At 37.2% G+C, this 25,245-nt stretch overlaps 2 protein-coding genes and 1 long non-coding RNA gene across 5 annotated transcripts in view; 1 reads left to right on the top strand and 2 right to left on the bottom strand.

Moving 5' to 3' along the window:
- Positions 1-25,245, bottom strand: part of LOC128533806 (NACHT, LRR and PYD domains-containing protein 12-like) — a 605,307-nt gene that overhangs the window by 261,437 nt on the left and 318,625 nt on the right. The window lies entirely within an intron of this gene.
- On the top strand, positions 809-4,109 carry LOC128533830 (uncharacterized). 3 transcript variants are annotated; one of them, XR_008361380.1, is made up of 6 exons: positions 815-936; positions 1,357-1,573; positions 1,730-2,192; positions 2,305-2,478; positions 2,560-2,664; positions 2,967-4,109. XR_008361380.1 is itself a non-coding variant. In XM_053508088.1 (6 exons), exons 1-5 carry the CDS (start codon positions 821-823, stop codon positions 2,422-2,424), a joined length of 702 nt encoding a protein of 233 aa, XP_053364063.1. In that variant the 5' UTR covers positions 815-820; the 3' UTR covers positions 2,425-2,478; positions 2,560-4,109. The 3 variants fall into 3 exon arrangements, 1 of the variants encoding a protein (XP_053364063.1); XM_053508088.1 differs by having other exon boundaries at positions 1,730-1,895; positions 2,110-2,192; positions 2,560-4,109; XR_008361381.1 differs by having other exon boundaries at positions 809-936; positions 1,468-1,573; positions 2,560-4,109.
- Positions 9,797-12,373, bottom strand: LOC128533863 (uncharacterized). The gene is made up of 3 exons (XR_008361414.1): positions 12,293-12,373; positions 10,361-10,465; positions 9,797-9,900 (listed from the first exon to the last, which is right to left on the bottom strand). It is a non-coding gene; the product is annotated as an uncharacterized LOC128533863 (long non-coding RNA).

Here is a 25,245-nt window from a genome sequence, read left to right as displayed (position 1 = left end):
AAAGAAGAGGGCCTATATTCCATTGCCTGGCCTATTGCAGATTTGCAGATTGCCCTGTTTGTATTGAAGTGATTGTACATGACGAGAGTACTCTGAAAGCCTGGGTGACATTTCAGGGAGTGGAGGTTTGCCATAGTATGGCTGAATTACAAACAAGCTGATGAGAGAGACATTATGGGCAAGCAGTTAGAGACAATCCTTCCAGGAGCCTTACATTTACAGTCTCTGGAAAAAATCGAACCTAGTGTCTTCGAATCAGGATGTCGGGACCAAGCACCCACACCTGAAGTCCTCAAAAATATAGCTTTCAAAACACGGAAAAAATTCAGAAGACATGACAATGAACTGTTAAGTCTTCAGAAAATGTTTGAAGAAAAAACAGATGAAGATAATAATGTATTACAGAAGGTGCTCTTACATCCCAAAGGAGTAATGCTATGGTCCAAAGCCACAAACCCGGCTTTTCCATCAGAGATGCAGAGATGATGTTGTGTATATCGATGCCACAGGAAGCATTATACAGAAAGTACAAGGAGAATCAGCACCCATATATGTGTACGAGTTGATGGTGAGACATCCTATTAAAGGCCGCTCTCCCATCCCTGTAGCAACTTATGTAACCTGCCACCACACCACTGCATCTGTACTATTTTTTCTGGAATCATTTCTACATAATCATGTAACTGATTATTACAAGTTGTTTGGGAAAAAATCAGTGCGGAGACCAGTAAGGTAATGTGTGATGGGTCCCTTGTGCTTATGCAGTCTATTGCATACACTTTTTGCAAACTTCCTTTGGAGAGATTGATCTGCATGTACTATGACATCATCACTGGATATTATCACTGGATGGTTCAAAGATATCAGGAAGATGCCAATTCTTCATCGCTGCCTAAGCCACATTATGAAGAATGCGAAAGTGTTCTGCAAGAAACAGTAAGTTTGTATTTGTTATGTTTTAACAGTTAGGAAAGTAACAATGAATTCATATTAAATTAGGCAAATAAAGTGTTATTTTTTTTATTGTTTGTAGTGAAATTATGGAAATTAACATAAATAACAGGAATGAAATAACAGTACCAAACCTAGGTACTAGCAAATATTTCCAAATTATTTAAGGTGGTTCCCTACTTGTTTGTGTCAGCCGATGAATTATTTATGAGTATGAAAATATGGGTACATGTTCTGGCAGTTTATGTAGTGTATTGTTGTGCTTTAACATTACTGTTCACTTGAGAAATCCCAAAAAACTGTAAAACAATGTTAAGATGTAAGCATATTACTGTACCTTCATTAACTTTTCAGAATTTCTGACAGTACTATATGTTAAACTTACATTTGTCCTTTGTTTGTCAGTTCCCCAAAACACTACAGACTGTCCATGCATCTTTTTGGACTCCTGACAAGTGCTGCCACACTGATGGAGATGGATGACATCATTATTAGCATGACAGTCATGTTCTCCAGCTCCCATAGTGGTGACAATGTACAAAAGCACCTCCAAAATCTTCAGAACAGGATGGAGAGAATGGGCATGTATGAAGGAAGTTACTGTGGTGACAATGACTTTCAGGTTTGTGACACAGCCTAATATTCTGGTTGCCTTTCAAGTCGGTTATTTTAATGTGGTTATGGCATACTGAAATAGGGATAATGGTACAATGCTAGTATGTTTCTAGTAGTTTTTTTTCCCCCTTAAATACAGAATAAAATTATTATTAATTTGCAGGTTAAAGTGGGACCAACACCATTTCACACTCATTTTGAAGAAATAATGGCAAATGCACCTGTATGTGAAAATGGGGAGACAATTGAGTATCATTCACCTACATTCATGCCTAGCCTGTTAAAATATTTCCTACCTCAGGCACCTCTCTGGTCTGGTCTTATGTTGGGTAAGTGGACTTTAGTTGTACGTGTATGAGGTTGTGTGAGTTGAAGAATGTCAGATATGTGAATTGTAAGTAGCTGTATGCAAATGAAAAACATTCCCCTCACTTTGAAAACGCTCAACAGTGTGAAAAGTTTGAATTATTATGTTGTATACTCTGTGTGAATTATTACTTATATAATTTAATGGTATAAATGGGTTACTTTCAAATTGTCTAGGTGATCTTGGCCGCCGTGGAAAAGGACCAGCCTACAAATGTCTGTCCAACAACTTTATGCGCTGCAGAGACTTATCTACACAGGTACATGTTTAAGAATGTTGTACAATGAAATTGTCTTCTGAGATACATAGTACATGTGCTGCTAAAGGAAATATTAATTTATACTTTCACAAGCATTTTTTAAATAATCTAGAACTACACAGAGGACAACAAAACACAGGGTGTGATGGAGAAAAGTCAGTGGGATCTGAAGAAAATACGATTCCAGAGACGCCGTTTTACAAGACTTGGTGACTTTGTTTACATTTATTAGCACACCCATAATGCTCTATTAATGGAGTTCTCTGACTCTGAACGCAAGAAAAAGGTGATTTTCTCCAAATGTTTACCTTCAGTATAAATAATGTTATATACTGGTTCATCTTTCCAATGACTCTGATTTTTAAAGACACACAGGGTACATGTCGAGCGCTGGAAACAAAGAAAGCCTCGCAGGAAAGCAATTTATGTGTCACCACTTAAAAAGGGTTTCCCATTCAAGACAGCCAAAAAGGTACTGTATTAACATACAACTTATTGCAATCAGAGTTGGACAGTACTGAAATAGTTTTAAATGTAAAAATAATCTGTACCAGTGTTTTTCTTTGGAAAACATTTACTTCACTACATTCAAAAGCATAATGTTGTCATTTTTGCTGCACTACATTTCAAATACAGGTATGTGCCAAAAAATTAGAATATCGAGGGAAAGTCCATTTATTTTAGTAATTTGATTCGAAACGTGAAACTTGTATGTTATATTCGTTCACTACACACAAAGTGAAATATTTCAATCATTTTATTTTTTTGTAACAGGGGGACTCGACAACAGCGTTGTAAGATCCAAGTGCGAGCTTTTATTACACAGATCGTAGTCAAGACAGGCAGGGTCGAACACCAGCAAACAGTATATCCAAGGCAAGACAAATGCATAATCCAAAAGACAGGCAAGTGTCAAAATCCAAGTGAGCAAACAGGGAAAACGCTAAGTAGAATCCACAACAGCAAAACAATACTTTGCAAGGTTCTGTTTGGCATAGCCTTCTTTATATAGCTGCCAAACAGGAAGTAACCAAAGAAGCAGCAGAGAGAGTGGTAACAGTCAGTGTAGGGTTAGGGCTCCTTCTGCTAGCCTGGCATTACAATTTGTTTCAATTTTGATGATTATAGATTAAAGACAAAAAAACAAAACAAATCTAGTATTTCACAAAATTAGAATATTTCATGTGACCAATAAAAAAAGGATCTAAAACACATGTTGGCCTTCTGAAAAGCGTGTTAATGTTAAAGGACCCCCTTTTGCTCTAATTACAGCATCAAGGCGGCGCGGCATGGAGGCAATCAGGCTTTGACACAGCTTAGGTGCCAGATCCTGCTGGAAAATAAAATCATCATCTCCAAAAAGCTTGTCGGCAGCAGGAAGCATGAAGTGCTCTAAAATTTCCTGGTATACAGCTGTGTTTAATTGATAAAAGACAATAGACCCACACCAGCAGATGACATGACTCCCCAAACCATCACTGACTGTGGAAACTTCACACTGGACTTTAAGCAGCTTGACTTTTGTGCCTCTCCGATCTTTCTCCAGACTCTGGGACCTTGATTTCCAAATTAAATGCAAAATTTGCTTTCATCTAAAAACAGGACTTGGGACCACTGGGCAAGAGACCAGTACTTTTTCTCCTTAGCCCTGCACAGATGCTCCTGACATTGTTTTTGGTTCAGGCGTCACTTGACACATAATCAAGCTTTTCTGAGATGATGATTTTATTTTCCAGCAAGATTTGTGTTCTTAATACAATTAATACACATTTTAACTACATGTATTACATTGTAATCTGTGTCACAGTAAGCTTTAGTAATTAAAGTATTGTTGTGTTTGTCTATAATAATAATTACTGTTTATTGTGAATAAAACACATGCTCTTACTGCATTACTTACAATAAATGTGAAATTTATTTTTGATGAACCTGATGAATGTGGATTTTCTTTAATATTATTTGCATAGTGTGGGACGTCCTGAATAAGAACTGATCATTGTTTTTTTCTACTTATTAGAAACCGGGTCTTTGTACCCCTCTAAAGTGCAGTCATATCTTATATCATTTTTTTTTTTTATCATTTAATGATCGCAAATGCAAATAAATAAGCAAGTAAAAATTCACGAGCATTTTGTATTATCTCTCAGTCCTGGGCGTCTTAATGAAAAGCCCTCTGAAAGCGCGTGCTCTCTGTGTACCGTAATCACTGTAATATGCGCGCACGTTAAAATCAATCGCGGCTGGCTTGACCGTGTTTTTCTGAACCGCGGCTGGCTTTACCGCAGTTTTCAAGAGCCGAGTGGAGAGAGAAAAAAGGGGGGACCTTCCCTTATATACACCCGCCAAACACCGCCACCTTTTGGTCATGTGTTGGTACTGTTACATGCAATCATATATACATCAACAATAGGTAACTGTAATTAAATTACGTGCATTTAAAATATAACGCGTTATATTACTGCATGATTGGAAAAAGTAATTAGATTACAAAATTATTATACCCAACGCTGATTATAATTTACAAGAAAAAAAGCTACAACTTATTTAATGAAGTTTGAAATTCAGAGAAACCTTTTTTACTGTTAAAATGATACTGACTTTTAATTTGAATTTATTAAAATATATTAAACATTTGACAAAAGATTCCAGACAAAATGTCACAATTTCAGAAGTGTCAAATTACTGTCCTGCAATTAAGGAGATTTGAAATTACTGAAATTTTTAAAATTACTTTTTTAACAAATTGTTAAAACCTGTAAGGACTGTGCCGAACTTTCCACTTTGTGGAAGAAATAAAAATAAATATGGAGATCACTTAAATACTTGGTGAAGTTGCACAGTAAAAAAAAAAAAAAAAAAAAGTATTAACTTTAACTATATTTAATAGTGAAGAGCATTTACATACACAAAGAAAATATTGCTAAAGTCTAAATTCAAAAACCAAGAGGAAGCAAGTTTGAAATAACTAAAATAAATAAAATATAATAAATAAAGAAACTGTGCTTTCTGTGTGATGTAATGCATGTTTATAGATAAGACAAAGTCAGAAGTTAAGGCGGCTTTTATTGTTATTTACTGTACTTACAGTACCTAGTGAAATGAAATAACATTCCTCCAGGACCAGAGAGCTATATAAAACAACACAACTGGGACTACACATATCTTAAATTATACCAAAAGAATCCCAAACATAAAGCGCACAAGTGAAGGTGTGTCAATAAGCACAGTTAAAACATTAAAAAGCCGACCAGTACAAAGTTCATTTAGAGTGCAAAGCCGACCCAGACAAAGTTGCAAAACAAGATTCTGTATTGCAATATAGGTATAATAAATGGAATGAGTGTAAATATGATTGATAGTCAAAATGAAAATCAATAAAATACAGTATTTAGAGATTATAGCATCCAGGTTAAAAATATACAAAAAACTGAAATTATGAATAAAAGTGAAATGAAATGGTGTAAGTTTAGTGTGTGTGTGTGCCTGACAAGTGGCTAACAAATCCCTTCAATAAATTGCCAGAAACCAAGTCTCTCAGTTCAGGATGTTTACTGAAAGAATACACTGAAAACTTGTATGGTTTAGGACATTCAGCTTTTTTTTATTTTATTTTATTTTTTTTTTAGCCAGGATCCTTTAAGCTTGTTCAATTTTAACCATTTTGATTATATTTAAAAAATCTTTTGAAATACTGAAATTTACACGTGCATTATCAAATTTTGTGACAAAGAATGTACAGTGTTTAGTGTGCTGCTAATACAAGAGCATTAATACATTGGGACACCTGCAGCCCACACTGTAAAAAATAGACAAATGTTGAATGAATTAATACTGTATTGTTGGGCGAACTTCTTACAGAGATATTTGTTGAGACAACAGGTAACACTGTGTTCTTGAAAAATTAAAAAATCAAGTTGAGCCAGTAATTTACCTTCATTGAGATGCAATCACATGATTTACTGTATAAGACTCCCACCTGTTGGACTGATGCTATAAAGAGGTAAAGATTGTTATTTTGTGGACGCTTTATTCTTTGAAAGTGAGTATTTAATTATTTATTTATTTAATAAAATATGTTTCAGTTAGCCTACAGGTATTTTAAACAGTTAGACCGCCTTTTCAGTGCCGCCCACAAATTTTCCATGGGATTGAAATCAGGGCTTTGTGATGGCCGCTCTAATACCTTGACTTTGTTATCCTTAAGCCACTTGGTATCTAATTTGGAGGTATCCTTGGGGTCATTGTCCATTTGGAAGACCCATTTGCGCCCAAGCTTTAAGTTCCTGGCTGATGTTTTCAGATGTTGCTTTATCATATCCACATACTTTTCTTATAATGCCATCTATTTTGTGAAGGACACCAGTCTCTTCTGCAGCAAAGCAACCCCACAACATTATACTACAACCCCCATACTTCACAGTTAGGATGGTGTTCTGAGGCTTCAAAGCTTTGCCCTTTTTCATCATAATATAATATTTATCATTATGGCCTAATAGTTAGATTTTTGTTTCATCAGACCACAAGACATGTCTCCACAATATTTTTATCCCCATATGCAGTTGCAAACTGCAGTCTAGCTTTTTTTATAGTGGTTTTGAAGTAATGGATTTCTTTTCCCAAAGTAACCTTTCAGCTCTTGGTGGTACAGGACTCGTTTACTGTGGATAATGACACTGTCTTAACAGTTTTAGCCAGCATCTTCACAAGGTCTTTTACTGTTGTCCTGGGGTTGATTCCTCATTTCGCAACAAAAAAAAACATTTGGTATGATGGTTGTACATTCCCATGTTTTTTATACTTGCATATTATTGTCTGAACAGATGACCGTGAAAAGAAAGAGAAAGAGGCTCTGTGTTTGGGGTGTGCCACCAATCAACTCAAATGGAATCAATTAACCTATTAGAAGCTTCGTAAGCTCAGAATGGAATCATCTGGGGTTTTCATTTTGTTTAAAGACATAATAAACATAGTGTATGTATACTTCTGACTTTGAAATGTTAAAAAAAATTACATAAAAATTCTCCCTCGCTTAATTCTGACATTTAAAAAATGCAATTTTTTTTTAAAAATATTTATTGATATGAAACAGAAAAAGTTTACTCTTATTTAATGTATTAATTCATTCAGTAAAGATAAAAAGTTTTTGTACTTTTTATAAAGGGTATGTAAATATCCCATACCCACCAATATCTTTCTAAAACGGGTCATTAAAATTGACTGAAACTCCGCGAATACTTCACTTACCGACATGAGAAATATATCTATAAAAATCTTAAAGGGTCTACTTTTAAATAAAGCAAGTTAAATAAAAATAAATATTAATAAATTAGTAAATATATTATTATGTAATCCGTATGAATCCAAGTAGAGGCACAGTCTTTCCGTCGCACTTAATTCTCGAGAAGCCCCTGTCTGCAGCCTATTCAGTCCTTCCTGACTGAATATTTCACCATGCAGAGGATCAAGGAAATAAATGTCATGCTTTCCCGGATTCATAATCTGTGAGTATGTGACAATACATTCACCAGACAACAAGATGACAACAGCAGTTTATAAATCAAAAAGTAGATGAGAATACATTTTTAGCATTTTAAGAAAAATATTCCATTCTTCCTTTACTGCAAAACACTTGCTTTGGGTAGATATGCTTAAATTTGAACTAAGGATGCATTCCTGTAATATCACACATGGACACAGTTCAGTATATTGACAAAAATAATAATTGTTTACATACAGCACAAATTCAGGCAGAAGCAGACATAAGTAAATCACAAGTTAAACGGGTTAAAGATTAAGAATTACTTACACAAACCATCCAATGTCCTGGTACCCAGGTTGGGAAGATAAACCAGTCAATGTTTGTATCCAGCTTTAAAAAAATAATATTGGTCATGACCAAAACTCAGAAAAGCTGTCAGGATTTAAAAGTGACTAATACATACAGGCAAGTGTAAAAGTTGCTCTTCAAGCATCCTATTTGGCCATGTAGCAACTTGATATGAATTGGCACAAAAACATTTACATTCTGTATTAAAAAAAAAAAACATACTTTAAGCTATCCCTTTAAGCAGCTTAAGCAATCTGAGCACAAAATACAGACTCTATCACGTGTGATTTTGCTATGGTCTCTGGCACTTTAAGGCAACAGTTGAGAACCTGTAATTAAAAAAAAAATAAAAAATAAAATAAAAAATAAAAATAACGGAAACTCAACATAAACATCATTGATCAATTCTATATGGAAATATTATGTGTCTTAGCTGTTTACCGTTCCCTCTGTCTTTTTCCAGGCCTAGAGAGCACAGGTCTGATCGTGTTAGGGTTATGTTGTATACAGTTGTAAGTTGCTCATCTGGAAATTTTCTGACATCCAAAGCATTATTAAGCTAGGATTCAAAAAAAAAAAAAAAAAAAAACCCACCAAAATAAAATAAAAAAACTTACGTGGATCAACTGTATTTTGCAAAATAAAATTCCTGAATGTAACTTACCAACTGCTGTTGCCCCAGATTTAGATAGATCCCCAAAATGTTCTGCTTGCTTTAACAGAGTTCAGGCTTGTTACCACAGGACCTGAACACCACCCAGGGTCACATTGGGACTGGACAGCTGTACAGAAGTAGAAAATATAAACAAATCTTAAATATTAAGCAAAGCACATAAACTTTATTGATTTAAAGAACAAGCTCAACCTGCAGGTGTTTCTTGCACATCTAGGGTTTCATTCAAAAATTGGGTTGTCTTTGAATAATCTGAGTGCTCTGAGGAACCAGTGATTGGGTGGCAGTCAGGATCCACAAGCGTCTTCTTGTGAGCCAGCCAGGGAAGGTGAACCTTTAACTTCCCTTCTTTTGCTTTTTGTATGTTTTCAGGGGTAGGGTCTTGTACTCTGCCCTCAAAGGGATGGAAAGGTGGGTGAAGTGGTTTTCGCTTATTTGTGTGTGCCACCAACCCTCTTGGATAGTCATAAATCGTTATATGTGGAAAATGTTTCCAAGACAAAAGAAGATCAGCAAAGTCACGGGGACTCTCCGCTCTCAGGTTGAACTTGACAGAATATACAATACCACACGGACACATGATTACTCCAACACCACCTGAAAGCACATAAAACATTTAAATGAAAACCTACACGTTTTTTGAAAGACCAGAAAAACCCATTCAAACAATACATATGAAGAGAAAAATAAGAAAAGGAAAAAAAAAAAAAAAAACTTACCTACAGCACCCCACACCTTTTCAAACACCTTGTTGTATGTGACTCTGTTTGACATTTTATCACAAGTCTGAGGACGAGATCCATTTTGGAACCAACAGCATCAACCCCACACTTTCTACACAGCTTTTTCAAATCTGCAATCTGATCATGTATGCAAATTTGTAAGTAGTATAATCAGTTTCTGACAGCATATATACATACGTAAATACACACCATCGTGCTATACAGGCAACAGTGTTATAATAGCACTATATGGTAAACCAAAACACTAAACAATTTAAACAAATATGTACCTTAAGGTGGAGTAGCTTATCTCCAAGCCTTTTCTCAGTAAAAGGCACATCAATGTCACTTCCTCCATCTGGAGAATGTACTTTTGCACTCTCCGTGTTTAATACAGTACCATGGCTGATTGCCTTGTGTTTGGACCTATCCATGGGGACCAGTTGTGATAACTTGGTGAAACTGTAAATGGATTTTCTTTACCACCTTGAAGAAAAAAAATATAGAAATTTAATGCAACAAACATAAAATAACCATACAAAAAGTGATAAAATAGTAAAAAAAAAAAAATCTTTACTGTCCATTTGTCAGATTTTTTAGCCTAAACATTATAAATTTTTACATCAAGATTAATCTGCTAGAAAAACATAATGGCAGAAAACATTAAAGTCTTGTTTTTTATTTAAAAAAAAAAAATTATTATAATAAAATGAATAAATCAAATGTTTATGCTTTAAACTAATAAGAAATTTGTGGGCTAAGATGAACAAAAATTAATTTTGCTTTTTCAGAAATAAAACATTAACCAAAAGTAAGCTTTATGCTGAAAACAGAAAAAACAAATCTGGCTGCCTGTTTTATTTTTCTGTTTTCATACCTGCTTCATATCAAAAGCAGTTATAAAAATGGGATATTCTGGAAAAAAATATCTATAATCAAAACTTACTTGGGTAAAACCCCCTGCTTAACATGTCCATTGCCACTGAATCCCAAAATTTTTCTATGTCAACATGACCATCGTAAGTTGCAGGTGGAGATGGGATTTCACTCACTGTTGTAAGCATATTTTAATTAAATATATTTGTGTATGCAGCAATGTAACAAAATAATAATATTAATCAACATAATATTAATCTTAGTGAAATAATATAGAGGTTAAGTGAGAAAAGCAGACAGGTTGTAAAACATAGCAGTAAGGGTTAGAGTGACCCAGATAAGACAAGATAAGGTGCCAGGTGTCGGACTTGGCCTAATGAAGGATTGAAACAAGTGTTGGATACACGTATACATGTCTAAGTAAAAATATAGACAAATATCCAAGAGACACACGATTAGTTTTAGGAATACTGAATTTAATAAAAGTAGACACAAAAATAAACAAGTATGTGCATTTACCAAATAAAGAGATGCTTATACATGGTCTGTCTCTTGAGAACTGTAGAATAAACCAGGAACAACCAACTGATAGAAAAAACCAAGGGCAAAGAAGGGAGGATAAAATCCTGGAAAAAACCAACTAAAACCCAAGGACAGAAGAAATAATAAGGTGACAGACACCAGATAAGCACAAGAAACTAGAAACCAGATAAAAAGAGGGGCTAACGAGGTGTACGGGAAACTATGTAATAAACTATACACTGAAACTAAACTTGAAAGAATCAGGGGATCTCCCTGCGAGACAGTGTGTGTGTGTGAAGATGGCCATGTGGGCAAACTGGACGGGCAGATAAGAAATAGGAAAAATCAGAGACACAGAGCTAGTCTTGTGAATAAAATATTTTAATAAGAGTGGACAAAGAATAAAAAGGCATATTTACATGGTAATAATATAAAATACAAAGAATAAAAGCCCAACGTAAAATACAAAACATAAGGGGCCAGGGTAAAAGCATCAACAGAAATAAAATTCCTCAGAAGGAACACGATCTGAACTGCCCTGGCTGTCCGAATCATCCAAAGGGATGAAGTCATCAATGGAGAAGTCGCAGTTGGCTATAAAATAGAATAAAATGTATAAAAACATTGAATGGGGTAAAATAAGGCAAATAAGTAAAATAGTGTAAAGGTGATGCTTACCCATGGCTGGTCTCTTGAAAAATGAAGAACAAACCAAAGAAAAACAAGGAAAAAGCCTTGAAAACAAGCGGCACCCCTATATTTTTATAAAAAGATATGAAAAGTGTAAAGATAATAGAAAATAATTATTAAAGAAGATGTATTATAATGGAGAGAAGTTTCGAGCATAGTAAGAGTCAGATAAGCGCAGGAAGAAATCAAATAACGAGGTGTAAATATAAAGGGAAAGAGTTATGAGCATGGAGAGGAGTCAGATAGCGAGGTGTATGACATAATGGTACAAAATAAGAGAAATGTAATTTTAATGGAAAAATTAATTGATAAAAACTGAATTATAATGGATTATAATTTTGCTGTGGTCAAACGAGGTGAAGGTACAGGGGAGGAGACTGGAGATCCCCCCTCTCAGAAACTGTATAAAAGGTGTGTGATTTTGACTGTGAATTCAGTCTGGACTTGGCACTGCTTTGGTTCTGATCCAAGGCATGGCTAGGCTGGCTCATCTGGGTTCTTATTGCTGCAATAAAAGCCTGACTTACTTCATCCAGCTCTGCGTGGCGTAATCTTCTTTAATTCTTCTTTAATTCTCTTTGTTAATGATTTGTTAACTGATTGATATTTTAATCTAACAGCAACATCAACAGGTGGAAGAATTTTCTCCCACACTGTAATAAAAAAAAAATAAAAAATAAAATAAAAAAACTCAAATGAAAGCTTAATATGTGAATTAATTTACACAGCAACAGGACAGAAACAGAAATAAGAAACCAATGCAACTAATATATAATAACTTTATACTTACCTGGGATGCTAAACACTCCTTTTTTATGAAGGTCCATAATCACGGTACTTGGAGTGTATCCACAGGACACACAGGAGTACATGTAGTCCAAATCACATAAAGTTTCGAAGTGCAGACATGCTTGCATGATTAGGTCCCCTTTGGGCAAAGACTCTCCCTCTGTGGCCTCAATTATCTGCACAACCCTATCTACAGCTGTGTGATTCTGGAAGGACACAGAGGAGAAGAAAGGTTAAAAATAAACATTAGGAAATAAACTATAAAATAAAATAAGAGCACTTCTAGTTATTTAAGACCCAAACCAGTATAAAATGTTTAATCTGAGCTATTAGCAAAAATAAAAAAAATAGTTGTTAAAGTATAAGTACATAAGTACAGCAGCAGGTATCATTCTTGATATTGTAACTGTAGAGAATTTCTGAATACCACACACAAATGCAGTGTGAGGACTATATGATCATTGAAGTTGTGCAAACCATCCCTCCATTCTTGGTACCTGTATGTGAGGTTGCATTTATGGCACAACTTGTAATAAGTAGATACACCTGAGAAAACAATAATTTACTGATAAATAAATTATCTATTAAAACAATAACATAAAAAATATTTATCCAAGCAATATTAATAAAAAAAAGACATACCCCGAATTACTCCGTGAAAAGTGACTATCTTCGCCCGGCAAGTTATCATTACTGGCTCACCCAAAACTCCCTTGCATAATCTGCATTCAACTTCCTCAGGCACTAGATGTTTTGGAAATGTGTGTTTTGGCATTTGCAGGATGTCCTGTGAAATTTCCACTGGAATTTTCTTATTTTCAAGCAAATATTCCATCATCTTTTTAATAATAGAAGAGTTTGGGGGATATGACACATCCTGACCGTTGGTCTCATCAGATTTATGGACAGTGTTAAGGACCTCTGAACTCTTTACTCTCTTGAAGAGTTGTTGCATCATCTGGAAAAGATGCCATTTTGCTGTCACTTTGTGTATGCATGACTGCAGAGGTCGGGCACAAGGACAATGCCAGTTGTTTTTCTTTTTATCATATGCCACCATCACCCTTCCCATTCTGCTGTAATAGGACACTGTTGGTTCAAAAACCGAAATTAAGTACTTTGTTGATGAACTTCCACAAGTGACCTGGAAAGACAAAGGTGTCTCTGCAGTATTTGCCACTTGTTGCAACAGTAACAGTTTTACAGAAAGTTAGTGATTGGAGATGGCAGCACTCGAAAGGGTAAGATTCCAGCGTTGTGCGCAAACTCTGAATTTAAAACACACTGATTATTTTCGCAAGCTGAATGATAGTTTGGCCCCCAAGTATTTTTTATGACATGTATGGGTGTTGCTTGACCATGGAAAGCCTTTTCAACTGCAAAAAGGCCAATCTTTTCATCAATGCACTGAGATTGAAAGTGCCTCTCAGGTGTAATTGCATTTTCTTTGTCAGTATGATGCCGCCTTATATGAGTTCGTAGATTCTTGGCCAGCAAGGTTACATTACATTGGCTGCAAGTTACAGTCCTTCTTGCTGAGCATTTTGGGAGGAATGCAGGTGACTGAGGCTGAGTCTGCTGGACGCAGGACGACTGAGGCTGAGTCTGCTGGACGCAGGACGACTGAGGCTGAGTCTGCTGGACGCAGTAGGAAGTAGGGCTGCACCAATCATCGGCCAATATAATGCCTTAAAATAAAACAAACACTCCATTACAAATTCAGACATACATAATCATGCACAGAGCATTACTGCCCGGTTTGGTACCATAGTAAACGAACTAAAGTGACAAAAGCAAAATTGTTTAACTCACCATCATGGTGCACTGCCAACTGGAAATGTTTTTTTTTATGTGGTAGTACACCAACTGTGGCATACTGGTGTATGGGCAGAAAGGGCAATTGCTGCAGCAGTCTTTTAAATACTGCTCACACTGCCCTTTGCTTAACACTGTTTTATGCATGTTCGCGAAGAAAATGGCTCTTAAATGAGCCCTTGGGTTATGTAAACAAAACAAAGAGAATTGAGGGGTAGTGTAGTGTAAGTTAAACAAAATAGGAAATGTGGTGCACAGGGAATATTAATGGGGATGTCAACATCAAGGATCTGCAAATAGAAGGAATAGATCATTGGTTTTAGTATCAAATGATTTAAATTGTGTATACAGTGGTGTGAAAAACTATATGCCCCCTTCCTGATTTCTTATTCTTTTGCATGTTTGTCACACTTAAATGTTTCTGCTCATCAAAAACCGTTAACTATTAGTCAAAGATAACTTAATTGAACACAAGATGCAGTTTTTAAATGAAGGTTTACGTTATTAAGGGAGAAAAAAAACTCCAAATCTACATGGCCCTGTGTGAAAAAGTGATTGCCCCCCTTGTTAAAAAATAACTTAACTGTGGTTTATCACACCTGAGTTCAATTTCTGTAGTCACCCCCAGGCCTGATTACTGCCACACCTGTTTCAATCAAGTAATCACTTAAATAGGAGCTACCTGACACAAAGAAGTAGACCAAAAGCACCTCAAAAGCTAGACATCATGCCAAGATCCAAAGAAATTCAGGAACAAATGAGAACAAAAGTAATTGAGATCTATCAGTCTGGTAAAGGTTATAAAGCCATTTCTAAAGCTTTGGGACTCCAGCGAACCACAGTGAGAGCCATTATCCACAAATGGCAAAAACATGGAACAGTGGTGAACCTTCCCAGGAGTGGCCGGCCGACCAAAATTATCCCAAGAGCGCAGAGACAACTCATCCGAGAGGCCACAAAAGACCCCAGGACAACATCTAAAGACTTGCAGGCCTCACTTGCCTCAATTAAGGTCAGTGTTCACGACTCCACCATAAGAAAAAGACTGGGCAAAAACGGCCTGCATGGCAGATTTCCAAGGCGCAAACCACTTTTAAGCAAAAAGAACATTAAGGCTCGTCTCAATTTTGCTAAAAAACATCTCAATGATTGCCAAGACTTTTGGGAAAATACCTTGTGGACCGACGAGACAAAAGTCGAACTTTTTGGAAGGTGCGTGTCCCGTTACATCTGGCGTAAAAGTAACACAGCATTTCAGAAAAACAACATCATACCAACAGTAAAATATGGTGGTGGTAGTGTGATGGTCTGGGGTTGTTTCGCTGCTTCAGGACCTGGAAGGCTTGCTGTAATAGATGGAACCATGAATTCTACTGTTTACCAAAAAATCCTGAAGGAGAATGTCCGGCCATCTGTTCGTCAACTCAAGCTGAAGCGATCTTGGGTGCTGCAGCAGGACAATGACCCATAACACACCAGCAAATCCACCTCTGAATGGCTGAAGAAAAACAAAATGAAGACTTTGGAGTGGCCTAGTCAAAGTCCTGACCTGAATCCTATTGAGATGTTGTGGCATGACCTTAAAAAAGGCGGTTCATGCTAGAAAACCCCCAAATAAAGCTGAATTACAACAATTCTGCAAAGATGAGTGGGCCAAAATTCCTCCAGAGCGCTGTAAAAGACTCGTTGCAAGTTATCGCAAACGCTTGATTGCAGTTATTGGTGCTAAGGGTGGCCCAATCAGTTATTAGGTTCCGGGGGCAATTACTTTTTCACACAGGGCCATGTAGGTTTGGATTTTTTTTCTCCCTAAATAATAAAAACCATCATTTAAAAACTGCATTTTGTGTTTACTTGTGTTATCTTTGACTAATAGTTAAATGTGTTTAATGATCAGAAACATTTTGTGTGACAAACATGCAAAAGAATAAGAAATCAGGAAGGGGGCAAATAGTTTTTCACACCACTGTATATAGAAGTTGCATTATAAAAAACAAGCCCTCGTCTTTGTGCTGAATGATTTTATTCTCAGAAACAAATCCTAACATTTTGCAAATCAAATCACAACATTAAAAATGAAACCATTTAGGTTAATTTACTAAGGAAAAAAATACATTTAAACGAACTCAGTAATGTTAGTCCCTTTACAGATACTGTTGCAATAAAGATACACACTTATTACATATATATATATATATATATATATATATATGCATGAATTACTAGCCGTTATAGATGGAAACTATACTGTATCCATGACATACCACGCATGCACTGGGGAAGACACATCATCTCAAATGCATTAAAAAGCACACACACAAAAACCTACTTTAAGTACTAACGATACACTTTAAATTAACAATTTAGTCATAAAATGTAACCGGTGCACCTACTCAACATTCAGCAAAGAACACCAGAAATGGAGTGAAATTGTGGGAGGAACGTTGCGTCGACGTCATTAATTTACTTACAACCGATCTGCAGGCTGCAGACAGGGGTACTTGCAGGGATATAGAGCCTGAGTTTTGTTTTTTTTTCAGTAGTTTTTAGTTAGATTTAAGTGCGCTATCCACCCAAAAGGTTGTACTATAACCCGACACTGCAGCAAATAAAAGAACGGGGGCATCGAGCAGTTTGTCCTTCTCATCATTACACGAGCGTGAATTAACGGACTGTTACGCTGCCACGAGCAACATTAAACATAAAGCGGATGTTTTGCCCTCCATCAATATAAATTAGACACCTTCACTTTTAATTTACGGAGGGAGAGATATTGATCTTTTCTCGAAGCAGTGAATTTCTTTGAGCAAATTAATAATTAATTTTAATAAATAAAAAGGAGGAAGAAAAAAAGGTGGAGCTGAAAGTTACACGAAAATAAGAAAAAGCTTTAGAGGTAAATGCTGTGAAATGCTTCAAATGAACAGATTCTGCCTTTGGTGTGAAGGAAAGTTCCAGTTCCGCTCTGACGGCTATAACATTACAGTCAGGGACAGCGAGGCTGGATCCTCATCACATTCCACATCATAATACACTGGATCATTAAAGTGGAGATTCATTTGTAAAACCACTTACTGTACGTATAAAAATGTAACACAAAAACGTAAATAAAAAAGTATCACTGAACATATATTGGGTCATATTTGTAAAACAAAGAAGTTCATCATTCAAAGTTATTCAGATCAGTGTAAAGTTAGTGTGATTTTGAAAGTGCTATAACTCCACCTGGCACAGTTTCATCTCAGCGAAACAATCTGACTACATGTGCAGTGCCATGGAAAAGTATTTGCCCCTCTCTGATTTTTTGTCTTTGCATATTTGTCACACTTGTATGGGTGGAAATTCACCTAAACACTTTATGAGGAAAAGACAAATCGGCCTTTTTGTTTGTGAGATATCATGAACATTTCGCAGGTGGTATCATCATGATGCAGTGTAAGATACACCACTCATCAGTGTAAGATACCCCACTCATCAGTGTAAGATACACCACTCATCAGTGTAAGATATAGCACTCATCAGTGTAAGTTACACCACTCATCAGTGTAAGATACACCACTCATCAGTGTAAGCTGTAAGTGCAGCAGGTCAGTGAGGATGAACCAGTGCCTGCTGATGATGACCAACACGTCTCCCCTGATCTACCAGAGCCGAGTGAAAAGAATGGCAATGAAACTGAACAGGTAAGCTGGAATAAAATCAGTAGCAGCAATGTATCTCTACATTAATGAGCCAATGTATTATGATGTGGGCTGCTGTGGGCCAGGAAGTCCAGGGCCACTTTTTGGTCCCAGTCCGCCCCTGGTAATACTGATGATGGGAGAGTTGAGAAAGTGAAGTCTTCGCCAGCATTTCCCGAAAGCTTTCAATATTTCAATTTAAGTCAGGACTCATAGTAGCCAATTCATGACCAACAATCGTACTTTGTGAAAATGATTCCACGATGTGTTGAATCCATTGATGTGTTCAGTGTCGGCCTGTGGCGTTGTGAGGGCCTAGGCGAGATCTTAAAAACTTGGCCCACTGGTTTAAAAGCACATAAAATGACAATGTTTAAGTGTGTAAATGTGCATCAAGTATAAAATATTCAACATACAATACATGGTGTAAAAACATTTTTTATCAGATTTAAACGAGTTTGCAAGTAAAGTATTGTAATGCAAATATATGTACAAGTGTGCCTGAAAAAGTAAAAGTGCGACTGCAAAAATAAAACAGATTATGCTCTGTTAAGCCATGGGCTCTGATTTATATTTCTGTTGAGTTTTTTTCCCTTTACATGGTGGACTAGTTGCCATCCTGAGCTGCTCGCTGTACAGTTACAGTAAATCTCCTGCCGCTGTCAGCAGCATCCAGGTAACAGAGCAACACCCAATGACAGAGAGCACTCAGTCTCACAAGCGTGCACTCAAAGACACGCACATTTAAGTTACCTCTTTAATTCAGCAACTGTACAGTATGTAACACTACCTAGCACAGACATTTAGCCTATACAGCTCTCTATTCTACAACCTTAGCAACCCTACTCATATGTGACTGTCTGTCTGTGATCACGGGCATCATCGCGATTATTAAAACAAGTACTAATACTATAGCAATAAATCATGTATAGCAGAACTGCCTTGAGATTGACCTTGCTTTTCTTCTTCTGCTTTTTCCGTCTTCAGCAAGAAACTGTTTGGTTACCATAACATTTCAAATAAAAATAGCATTAATGTGCGTCACCTAGATTGAAAATTGCACCATGTAAAATCGCCAACGAGACAGACGACATTGTAAGACACAATACGCAAATCAGTTAAATTACCACCATTTACCATTTATTTTTGACTGCACCTTTTGTCATGCAAGTGCCTAATCAGCAATAAAACATTAATTGTAAGGGCATATCTAAAATTGAACATTTTTAGGACATTTTTGACTTTCTATCAATTGTGAGCAATTTGAAGAGATAATGGAATCTATATGCCCAAATACTATGAACATTACGGTATTTGAGTTCTCCCAGGACATCGCCACTAGATGAGAACCTGGTCATTTAGTACATTCAGATATTCAGCTGACTTCATTTTATTGCCACATAACATTGCTGACAAAAATAGGAAGTCTTAATAAAAGTCTTTATTTACCCCAAAACAGTCACTAATCAAGACATTAAATAAAAGAAACTAATTAAACAAATCAAGAACTCTAACTAAAGACAGAGCTTACATAACCTATGCTCTGTAGGGTTACACACATAATATAGGCTCTGTAGCTTTGAATAAGAGGTTAAGAGCGCAACCAGAGGCTAAGAGCACACAAACACTAGGCATGGAGCTGAAACAAGACAAGACAAGACCACAGACAGGACGAGACCAGAGAGAACATGATGGAAAAGGCTAGGGGCTAAACGTCCAAATATCTAAACTGACACCTAGCTAAACATACCCCATAGCTAAACATACTGGAATAACACATGAGGGACACAAACAATACTCACAAAACTTGATACTAACACAACACTTCACGATACAGAATCAGCTCCACACACACTAAAACACAGCGATCATACTTATGATCTCTACACTAGAGCCTTGGGACTTGCACACCGCTTACAGAGTAAAACAAGGGTTAGTAAAACAAAATACAAACCAAAATGCCCACATCAGAGACAGTGAATACAAACAATGATCGACCCAGTTGCCCAAAATAAACAGCTATTTATAGAAGATCTAATGAGCTACCTCGGTTCAGGTGAGCACCCGCATCACGTGACCGAGGTGCCTTCTGGGAAACTTAGTCTGCAAACCAAAACTACACAAACAAAACAGTGACCTCTAGTGGTGGTCCCTTACAAATTTAGTAGATATTCATCTTGTGCAGGAAGGAAACCGTTTCTAAATTTCTGCTACTAATGTACATTATAGACTGTAGTATTTAACTCAATTACTTTCATATTTAAGTCAATTACAGAATCTCAAAAAATATTTTCAACAAATTAACTGGGTTAACCGCTTAAACTATCTTAGCCCGTGTTTTAACAGCTGGGTTATTTTTTTCATCAGGAGTTAAAGGTATAATAGGGCTTTTTTTTCTTACTAGTACAAATAATGTGAAAACTGTGAAAGAGTGGTTCTGGGAGCATGAAGAATCATTTTAACACATGAACTGACCATCACATTGTGTCCTGTAATCAATGTTACAGATAATTGATTGAAATCTTAGAGTCTGAGAAGGATTTTTTTTTTGGCCAGGCAGTGTACTGTATGTAAAGTGGTTTAAAAACAACACTCTAAGCCATTGTCTGAGAGCATGTGTATTATGTAAGTGGAATAATACACAGATGTGAAATTTTTGTTTGTATTTGGATTGATTTCTTATTTTTATTTTACCCCCTCGATGCCCCTTCACATCCACTTGAACTATTATGAAGAGAATCGTACAAGTTTATATGTAATGAGTTGTAATCTGGGTTTCAGTAGTTGAATGAGATGAAAGTGATGTCATGGTCAGTCCTTGCTAACGGCAACTCTAGTTCTTATGCTAACTCTACACAGACATGCAAGAAGTAAATAGACACCAATACTTTTAATATTATTATCACTCCTATTTTTGTCATTATCAGTAGTTTTTTTTTATCATGTCTACAAGTGACAATTCCATAGAGTTTCCTGATTTTCAAAGAGAGGTTTTTTTTTTTTTTTTTTTTTTGGTCAGTCAGAGACATTTAAATGTAGGCATTTGGCAGACACTCTTATCCAGAGCGACACATTGGATATTGGTTATTGGATCGATCTTTACAATGGGTTACTAACTAAGTACCATCAGTCAAACACTGTTGGGATAGGGTGTTTTTTTTCTTCTTTTTGTTTTGGAGAAACAGATAGATCTTTAGTGTTGTTGTTTAAAGACTGGCAGAAACTCAGCTGTACGGAGATATAAAGGAAGTTCATTCCACCACTTAGGTGCCAGAACAGAAAACAGTCTAAATGTATGTCTTCCTTAATTCCTGAGTGAGCAGTGCTGGAGGATCTGAGGGAACATAGTTTAGTGCTCGGTGTGATTAGAGCTGAGAGGTAAGTGTAGGCCATTTTTAGCTTCGTAGGCAAGCATCAGGATATGGAAGTTGATGCAGGCAGCTACAGAAAGCCAGTGCAGAAGCTGGGTGGTGTAGGAGAAGTTAGGAAGATTGAAAACAAAATGTGGAGCTGCATTCTGGATCAGGTGCAGAGGATGATGGGTGGACAGGGGCAGACCCGTCAGGAGTGAGTTGCTGTAGTCCAGTCTTGAAATAACAACGGACTGAACAAGCACCTGTGTAGCTCGAGTAGAAAGAAAATTGGAGAATTCTTCTGATGGTGTAAAAAGCATTTTGACCATATAGCACACTATAGAAGAGATTTATAATCTCACTATCTGCTATCCAGTCTGCTTCAACTCAAGATTTCTTCCATCAGAATCATTTAATTCTTATTCATCTCCACACCTTTATTCCTTATAGGCTTCATTTCTTCACCATTTTTTTTAATGCAGCTCTAAATAAGAAGGTTTGGCATCATGAGCACATTTTCCACATATTAATGAATTTTAATCAAGTGCTGTGACTGTAAAGTCACACAATGTCGGACCTGTTACATCCACAAGAGGGCGCTGGTGCGCGTACCTGTTCTGTTGTAGACAAAAAAACACTAATTTGTAATAATAACAATAATGTTAATAATTTGTTCACCGTTTAGAAGTGTTTTTGATGTGTTTGTTTATTTCCGATAATATATCTGTGAGTGTGTGTTTCCCCTGAGTTCTGAGCAGCACTTCCCTGAGGGACTGTTTTCAGTCTGAACCTCTCTGTACTACAGTGTGGAGCCTTTCAGATCAGAGCTGTGTGTGTGTGGAGTGTGTGAGAAACACACACAGTAAATGAGCTGATGTGTGTGAGAGCAGATGATGGAAGGCAGTGTGGAGCAGACTGACTCAGGTGGACTCCATGTCCAGTCCCATCTCGGACACTTCTCTCTCTGTCGGAACAACAGCAAACTGGAGACGTTTCTGAAGAGACACTCTCACCGGGACGTGCACGAGCGGATTCACTACTACGAGTCGTGTGTCGTGGTTTCTGAGGAACTCGACAAGGTGTTTCTGCACGTGCTGCTCACCGACGACTCGATTTACCTGAGCGAGTATCAGCCTCGGACCCTCAGCAGGGCTCTGCACTTCAGCCTCATTCTGTACATCCAGCTGCTCAGTGCAAATACAACTCCACTCATCTCACACTCAGGAATAAAGATACTCACCTCTACTGTCTCCTGGTTATTCACTGTGGACTGGTTTTGTAGTTATGATGAAGCTTTAATTAGCTTTACAAAATACAAGGTCGCTCTCTTGTAGTGTAGAGATTAATAAATATGGGAGCTAAGGAGCATTATTATGGTACACTAATGCTATAGATGAGTACAATTTTAATTGGTTAATTGATTAGCAGTAATCAAACAATGATTAAAGATTAACAACCCTACAGTAGTTTTGATTATCTTTTCCAATCTTGTACAGGAATCAGTGAGGTTCTGCTCGGTCCTGACAGGAGAACGTCTCCAGCTTCTAACAGGTCCAGACTTCCCTCACTAAGTCTTCACCTCCCAGTCTCACACTCCCGAGTGTTTACATGATTGGGATTGCATTCAGAAATGTGTTAATTAGACAAAAATATATGATTTTTTACAAGCTTTCTTTGCTCTTAACTTGCTCTTAAATGAGCAATAGACTTGACACTTTTAGTACAGAATGCAGAATGTAGTTAACCTGGTTAATGATATGAAGACACTAAGAACACTTTGATCTGTTAAAAATGTAAATAATGTTTACTTCCAACCTCTAGATTGGGTAACATTGATGGATTTGAAGTGAGAGAACAGACTTTTGAGTGTATTCATATGAGTCTGTGTGTGTTAAGAAAACAGTTATGAAATGTTTGGAACTAGTTTTTGATAAAATGTAAAAGCAATTTTTAAATGTAATTTGAATTTTGTATTTTTATTTTTTTAATTTTTTTAAATCCTGTAGATTTAATTGAATTAACAGTATTTATTTGAAAGATGCTGATAGTTCGTTCAGAAGGACACTTTAACGGTGATCTTTGATCAAGTCATCTTGATTAATGTTTTTTTTTTGATGCTCCCAATCTCTGGGTCAGCCGCCCTCAGCTCACTCCACAGTAATGTACTAACACACAACACCGTGTTTTACAGCATTTGGCAATCAATAAACTCGTCCCGTCTCTGACAGCCACGGTGAGGTTCTGTTGTTCTGCCTGCTTATCTCCACCTTACATGTTTTTACTGACAGACTTGTGTACAATGGCTTGAAAGGACACGACTGATCACTGCAGTGTTTATCATCTGCCTGCTTTAGCTGCTTATAGAGATTATAGAGGTTTTCACTACAGCCATCTACTGTAAATACAAGATAGTGGTTTACTGTTGCGGCTTGGAAACTAAACTGTTCTGATCAAACAGACCAGCAGAAGCTTTATTACTGAGTGATAAGTGAAGTCAGAAGGTCAGCATCACTCATTATTTTTCCTCTTTTTGTCCTAAACTGCTTCATCTATTTCAAATGATAAGATTTACTCTCACTCTTCGTCTCTTCCTCTGTCTCTGTACAATGCTGAAGGACACTGTAGCGCTTTATGGTTGTTTTACAAGTGTTTATTCCCAGCGCTGAGCCCCATTGGGAGGCAGAGTATCAGGAGGGGAGGGTGAATGTTATCCTGGAGACAGAGACATGAAGGGGGTTTGTGGTGCAAGTAAGCATTAGAGAAAGACTGAATAGAAAAGAAAGACAGGATGATTACGAGGATGATGGAGATGATTAGAATATGTGTGTGTGTACTGTACCTACACACACACACACACACACATACACACACACTTTAGGTGTGATTCATAGAAAAAAAATGATTTTACTACTTGGACTTTTAATTGAACTTGATTAAAATTATGTAATCATGGTTTTGTTTTACATGTGAAGGAATGATGTCTAAAATGTGTGTGTGTGTGTGTGTGAGAGAGAGAGAGAGAGAGAGTTTAGAGATTTTAAACACTTTATTGTTAAACAATTTAAGGAAATAAACTATTTACGGTTTTCCTGTTCATAGTCTCACACTCTGTGGTCATGAGTGTGTGTGTGTGTTCATTGTGTTACTCTGACCCAGGCTACTGTCCGTGTCCATGTCCTGTATTCTCTCCTTACTGGGAGCAGCTTTCAGTTTCTTCTTACCTGATGTGAGAGTTTTGAGCATTTTTACTTTTCCCTGGAAAAAGTGTGTTAACCCCCTGCCTTGTGTGATTCCTCCTGTCTTTTACCCCTCATGCTCACTGTAGTGTTTTGTGTTCTGTGGGTTGCCAGTAGTTGTATTTTTCCTCTTGTTGGTGTGTATCAGAGCAGACATTAGGGACAGGGTTACTGTTAGCGGTATTGTCTGTAGGGACGTGGTGTTTTATACTGGCGGTGTTTTCTGTGTCTGCGTTGTGTTTATCAGCGCTGGGTGCAGTGTTTCTATCTGTGGTGTCAGTGTGTTCAGGACGGACCTTTTGTGAGTTCTGACTGCGGTGTGTCGTTGCTCTGGGGGTCGGTGAGGCCCGCTGCAGGCTCCGTCTCCCCGGTGTCCTCCTGCTGTCTGTCCCTGCGGCGCTGCTGCTGTATCCCGTCCGAGTCGTCCCCTGAGCTCCCCGGCTGCACAGCTCCATGAGGACAGCTCAGACTTTTATGTCCAACATCATCACACTCAAAGCACCTCAGCCGCTCCGTGGTGGCAAAGATAGTGTAACTATTGTCCCCGTCCTTACACTTAAAATTCACGTTTAATGTCCCCTCGGTTGTTTAAAATCATCATGCTGTTTCACGCTGGAGCTCTTACACCTGAGCGGGATAGCTCTCATAGTGCTGACGAACCTCCCGAAGCGGGCCAGCTTCCTAATGAGCTGTTCATCCTTAATGAACGGGGACACGTTAGAGATCAGCACTCGTGTTGCAGGGGCAGATAGAGGGGTAATTTGGACCATGACGCCTTTCACTCAAATTCGCTTTTTTTCTTGGTCAGTAAAACCACCACCGCTTTGTTCATCCAGGAGACAGAGTAGATATTTTCGTATCCTACCTGCT

This window comes from Clarias gariepinus, chromosome 12 (assembly GCF_024256425.1).
Source record: "Clarias gariepinus isolate MV-2021 ecotype Netherlands chromosome 12, CGAR_prim_01v2, whole genome shotgun sequence".
NCBI classification, from domain to species: domain Eukaryota; kingdom Metazoa; phylum Chordata; class Actinopteri; order Siluriformes; family Clariidae; genus Clarias; species Clarias gariepinus.
This window is presented reverse-complemented; position numbering and strand designations above follow the sequence as displayed.